This window comes from Echiichthys vipera, assembly GCF_963691815.1.
Source record: "Echiichthys vipera genome assembly, chromosome: 13".
Classification (NCBI taxonomy): Eukaryota; Metazoa; Chordata; class Actinopteri; order Perciformes; family Trachinidae; genus Echiichthys; species Echiichthys vipera.
The window spans coordinates 16741100-16747398 of NC_139838.1; the positions used below are offsets into that span (position 1 = coordinate 16741100).

The window sequence follows — 6299 nt, forward strand, 5'->3', positions numbered from 1 at the left end:
TTCTCTGTTTTCTCTTCTGCAACACTTCAACAATTAGCATAATAAACCAAGTAAATTACAGTCTAATCTACTAATGAAAATAACAGGACGAGCCAATATACTCAGTACTAAGTGATTGAACGGAAACAAATGAAATTCTTATTCTTGCGCATGTAAGAAAAACAATTAGAGAAGAGTCATTTCAAAAGGAGACAATGGGTCATGGTTTACTCAAACTTTGGGTACAGTTGAGACAGACTTTGATCAGTGCAACATAAGACCAGATCCACAACACTGTCTCTGATGGTGCTGGTGTGAGAATTATGTTACCCTTAAAAGGCAGAAAGGAATCCTTCTTGCATTCAGCGAGCAGCTCTGGCTGAGCTGAGGGGTGAAGTTAAACCACACAAGGATCAAGTAACACTATGAATAGAAAAAAAAAATCACTCTTTTTACAGAATCACGACAGTTTGATGTGTAAAGCTTTTATAAAACTATACATTCTGTGTGGCAGGGGCTGTCAGGAGCTACAAGCAAGCCTTATCAACTAATTCAATTGATCCCATTTTTTCCAAATAATTGAATTCATAATTGCTAAGGCCATAACGCATCTGAGGATGATTGTGGCTTTTAAGGCATAACATTGTGTGAAAACATAATTTAAAAATGACAATATCAGACTAGACATGTTGACATGTGTGCTCCAATTAAAAAAATAAAATAGGACTGAAATTTGCTATAGATTAAAGCGAGCTATGACAGTTTATGTTCGGTCAAGGCTACTCTACTTGTAAAGCAATTATTCTGAAGAGCATCAAAAAAAAGGGGGGGGGGGGGCAGCATCCATCCCCATCAGTCAGCGCCTGCCTCACTTTTGATCTCCTCCACGCTGCTGAAGTGAGTGGCCAGCTCCTGCAACACGGCTGTCCTGCCCAGGTGATCGTTCCTCCTCTTCTCCATGATCATGTCCTCCAAACTCTGAAACTCCAACATGTGCGAGTGTTTGTCAGACATCAGTATTTTTAACCTGTAGGGCTGTTTGCCTATCCGTATCTCCCCACCCATTTTGAACTCCCTCTTGCCGAACCTGCACCAGGCGGCGAAGCACTCGGAGTTCCTCCAGCTCAGCTCTCGGTCCTTTAAGCCCACCTGCTCCATCGCGTTCTGCACCACCATCTCCGCACCCAGAGCTTTGAATCTGTACAAGTCGTTCACGACCCTGCACCTCCTGCCCTGACCCGCGTCTGTCAAAAAGCTGTTTTTCACCTCGGCTCTGTGCAGGTGCACCACCTGGAAGTCGCCGACGTACACAGCCCAGTGCGGGAACTGCCCGGTGGCTACAAACTCCACCAGGTCGCCCGCTTTACATTTGTTGAGTAGATTCTCCGGGGAGTAAACCTCCAGGTTGGCGGACTTGACGCTCTTCTCGTAAATGCACTCTTCTCTGTTGTAGACGGCGCACTCCACCTCGTCGCGCCGGTCGTATTGTTTCTCTTCCTGATTCTGGTCCTTGTCTGTGCCGTCGACGGCGCAGCCATCCTCCAACTCGTCGTCGTCGTTGGAAAATATGTAAGACACGCCGATCCGCGGACAGTCCTCCGCGTCCGCGCCGTTCGGGTCCACCGTGGGAACTTCTGCGTAACTTAAATGTGAGAGCTTGTCCATCTGGTTCCCCATGCCGCTCCTCACCTGGTGGCAGCCCTTGTAATACGATCTGATGCCGCAAGCTGTTACCGGTCACCAAACATCACCACCACCATCTGCCCACAATAAACCCTGACAGGTTCAAACTTCCTTCGCCCTGCCGTCGGGTTGGACAGTGTTTGATCCAAATTACGCATAAGTATAACTCCGCGGTGTTAGCGCTGGGGTAGCCTGTTTGCGCCCCATCAACAAGTGAGAGTTGGGAGGAGAATACAAACTGGTTTCACATTGAGCGATGAGAATGATCCGTTCAAGTGCAGCCGCGTCGACTCACCTGCTGTTTCTCTGCGTAAAGTTTCGCCCGTAAGGAAACAGCGAGAGTTCAAATCACAAACCATCGGCACACATTTGACCGCTCGTATGTAGTGAACAGCTCCATGTGATGACGGCGCACACACTGCGCACTGTGCAGCGCGGATCCGGCAGCTCTGGTGCTCGGCATCGCCACAGCAACTCTCCTCTGTTACACACAGCTCCACTTAAAGCGGAAGTGCGCGCAATTCTCTTCAAAGTCTTCTTCAACATCCGCTCCTCATCTCGAGAAAACACTTAAATGCTGTTTTGAGCTTCCTTCTATTTGACTTCAATTCAGATTAAATACAAACTTGCTGCTGGGGGTTATTATTTTGTTAACCTTCTCTGAATGCTCTAATAATGTGTATTTTTTTCTGTCTGTAGATTTAAAATATGTTTTATTAATGTATCTTATTCCACATTAGTTAGTTATTAAGCCCATTATTTTATTGTTTTGTCAGTTGTGATGGCTACTATGTTTTGTTGTATTCTATATATTATTTAGTTGGTTCGTTTTTTATTTATCTTTATTTATTATTAGTAAATAATCAATTTGTATTGTATTTGTTTTTTAGTTAATTATATTTTTTCTTAGCGAGTTATATTTATTTAATTTAGTTGGTTTTTATTTTATTTATTTATTTTGTAATTGTATTATGTATTATTATAATTTATTTATTACAACCCTACACAGTGAATAGACCCAAAATACAAGTATGAACCTGAGCAAAGGTCCAGTTTCAATAAAGTAAAGATTATACTGAGAAATACTGAACATGTAGATTAAGCTGTAATTTGTTTTGCCATTAGCTATGGCAACTTAGATCTTCAAGAAGTGGTCTATAAGTGGAAAAAAAAAAGTGAAATCAAACTTTCTCTGTTTTGACAATGATTTAGAAAACGTGCCTTCAGCAGCACGTCAAGCAATTAACATCTCAAACCCAGCAGATTACACTAATTTCTACTTAACACGCTGACAACACATGAAGATACCAGAGGAGCCGTTTAAAACACACATGCTCAGTGTTTTGATTGAACAAAAATGGATGAAATTCTTATTTTTGTGCATGTACATCAGTGAAAGCAATACGACAGAAGACATTTCAAAAAGAGACAATGGATCATGGTTGACTTGATCTTTGGGTACAGTTAAGATATCTATTTACGTACATTTTGAAATTTCATTTAGTGCTTTATTGAAGTAGTCATTTATTCTAACTTAATCATTTTGTCATTTTTATTGGATTACATTTTTTTGTAAATCACTACATTTGATCAAAAACTCACTGCAAACAAAAATGCCAAGTAAGCAAGCCTCCATCCTGGGTTTAGTAGTGCAATGTGGCCCTGTTACAAATTACAACCCTCCACAGTGAGGAGGACCGTGAGGGGTCCGACATCTGTGATATTTTACTGTTTAGACCACCTGTCTGTCCTTGAATGAACTGAAGCTGTGCGCTCATTTGCTCCCTCTCCATCTCCTAGTGGGACAATAATGTCTCCATTACATTTTGTAGTGGCTTGTGTCCTGCCTCGACTCGCTCTCAGTTATGGGCTATTTTCTCACCACTGTATCCCAGAGGCGAGGGGGAAATGTGCTCAGAATGCCTCAAAAATGGCACACAATGTGGCAGCGTCTGTGTGAAAACACCTGTCCTGGAAATAGTATGGCTGGGATTCAGACTGTGGGAGAGATGCTGAAGGGTGTGTGAGCATGTTTGACAGGGTGTAAATGGAAACGCATGTTAAACTATGAAGAAGACAGAGAGAGATACTAAGTTTAACAGAGCGGATGAACCTGAGTTGACCACAGCACTGAGCTGATTGCCCACTGGAGGAACCCATTTCAAACTGACTGCAAAGTCATCCAGTACAGTAGATATAAAAGATGACTCGTCTCAATGGAAAAAGAGCCTCCTTCTGGTCTATTCATCTAGTTTGAACAGGCCGAATGGCCTCATTGGCCACAGTGGACTGAGCGGATTAGAGTTGAGGCTTTTGGGCAGCACTCCTTAAGACTATCAGGTTAATTAAGAGACTGAGCTTTCTTAGAGCTGCGCGGGATCACACTGTGCGATTTCCAACTCTGACTAATCCAGATTGCACCTTTTCCCTGGTTAGTAGGAGTCAACCTGGGAGACAAGGTTCAAATCAAGTGTCTTTATGCAGGTTTCTAGGTCAAACAGAACCAACGTTTAACGGTTTTAGCACCACGGGCAGCGTGTTGCGGCGTCAGGGTCCATCTGTTGGTCCACAACTACTCGATGGATTTTTTATACAGGTAATCATGGCCCCCAGAGGATGAAACCTAATGACTTGAAATTTCCTGTACAGTAGCCCAACATGCACATCACAGGGTTTACCTTATCCACTGGAAAGTATCATCTTTATCTTATCTACAAGTTTGCATAAAACTTTGTACGGACATTCATGATCACCAAACGTGTGTCCCGATGACTTTGGTGACCCCCAACCTTTGGTCGACATTTGAGATTCTGAGTAAAAATACTTTTGGGTTACCATGTACTTTGGTCCGTGTCCCTCTGGATGAATTGTAATTATTTTGGTGATGCCTTGACATTTTAACTAGCACTTGTTACATTTCCTTCTGTGAAAACTCATAACTTTGCTTTCTCATCAGACTTTGTATCATTTAATTGTTTCACTGTTTTTTTTTCTCTTTCTCTTTCTTCCTTCCAACCTTGAACAAATTCTAATTTCCTTTCCTGTGGTGCCCTTTCTTATCTATCTAGAAGACACTTTGTATATCCTCTTGTGTTTTTCATTAAACTTAAAGAATATTGAAAGAATCCTGATTTATGTAGCTTTGTTCTCCAAGCACTCGTAACGGCTTTCAACTCACTAAGATCAAACCAGTAGATGAAAGGATACGAACCCAGGAAGAGAAGCGTGTTGAAGATTATTCCACAACAAGAGTAAACATACCTGCCTACCTCTGGATGGTAGCATTGTCATTAGCCTGTGAGCATGTTTGCGGTGTCATTAGCCTATGAGCATGTTAGCATACTTATGTTAGCATTTAGCCTCACAGAGCTGCTAGCATAGCTGTGGTTTTGTCTCCTCTGGCAAATATAGATTCACTATAGAACATTTAACAGTTGTAAACATTAACATAAATGTGTCCCAAATGTATTTCCTGTGGCAGCGTGTGTCGACGACAGCAGCTGACAGGAAGTTAACAAGGACCGTGGCTGTTCCTTAGCAATGGAATTCCATATATGTTCTCTTGGAGTCAAGGAAAGTTCAGTATAGGCCTATTCAGTGGAATTCCATTGCTAGGCAACAGCCTTGGTCCTTGTGAACTTCCTGTCAGCTGATGCCTTTTACATTTACTGGAACAGGAAATGAATCAGGGCAAATTTAGAATGTTTATGTTCACAACTTTGAAAAGATCCATAAGCCTACACCAAGAGGGATACACTGTAGCATCGTGACCTCACACCATGATGATGCAACACAATTCAAAGGAACATTATCTAAGATGTACTTCCAGTTTTACTTGAAATGATGATAAAGCACAGAAATGCAGTGTTTCAGAGGCCACTAGCCTTTAACCTCCACTGACGTTCCACCAGCTTTGGCGAAAGTATTTGTGTTCTCCCATTTTGCCCTGACGCCTTGTGGCAGTCACAGTTTGACAACGCATTTGATGAAAGGCAAAAATAACAAATCAGATGCATTACACCTTCCCCAAGCTTCAGCAGGGCTGGGGGTGTTAATGAATTGTTGGAGTGGTGACGTGCAGCCCATTTTACCGTTTTCTTGAAGCATCTTATCCTCAGGTGGCACGACCCAGTTTACGCCCCTGGTGCCCCCCGGTGACACACTGTAATTTGTGGCACTGGGAAATTACTGGAGCAGGGTGGCCTGGGAGATACAGTCAATTAGGCGGGGCTCCACCTGTCCGTTGGGGGCACGGGCAGCCACTGACACCTAAATCTTCCTTCCAAAAATATGTGTTTATTCCCTTTTCAAATGGTTTCACATGCATGTATCAGATGCTGCTTTTCAGCTAAGTATTCATTTAAATCTACAAAGATGGGTGAACAAGTGTATACTTCAGGCAGATGGACAGAGCATCCGGGCCGCTGCGTCTTGCACGCCATCTGTTCCACCTGGCTAGGAAAACATCTACCGAGCACGGCTTAATGTCATGTAATGTGATTGGCTACGATTCAGAGCCAGGAGGGGCTGAAATCAGTGATACAAAATCTGAAATATAGATCAGGGAAAAAACAACACCGAGACATTTTCAGGAAGGAAAAGGAGTTTGTTCTTATTACATATTTATTTATATTTTC

The 6299-nt window shown here is 42.6% G+C and overlaps 1 protein-coding gene across 1 annotated transcript; it reads right to left on the bottom strand.

The window, feature by feature from the left end:
• Positions 1–831: 831 nt before the first annotated feature.
• lratd2a (LRAT domain containing 2a) lies at positions 832–1659 on the bottom strand (the record flags this gene model as incomplete). The annotated part of the gene is made up of 1 exon (XM_083926024.1): positions 832–1659. Exon 1 carries the CDS (start codon positions 1654–1656, stop codon positions 832–834), a length of 825 nt encoding a protein of 274 aa, XP_083782150.1. The 5' UTR covers positions 1657–1659.
• Positions 1660–6299: the final 4640 nt, after the last annotated feature.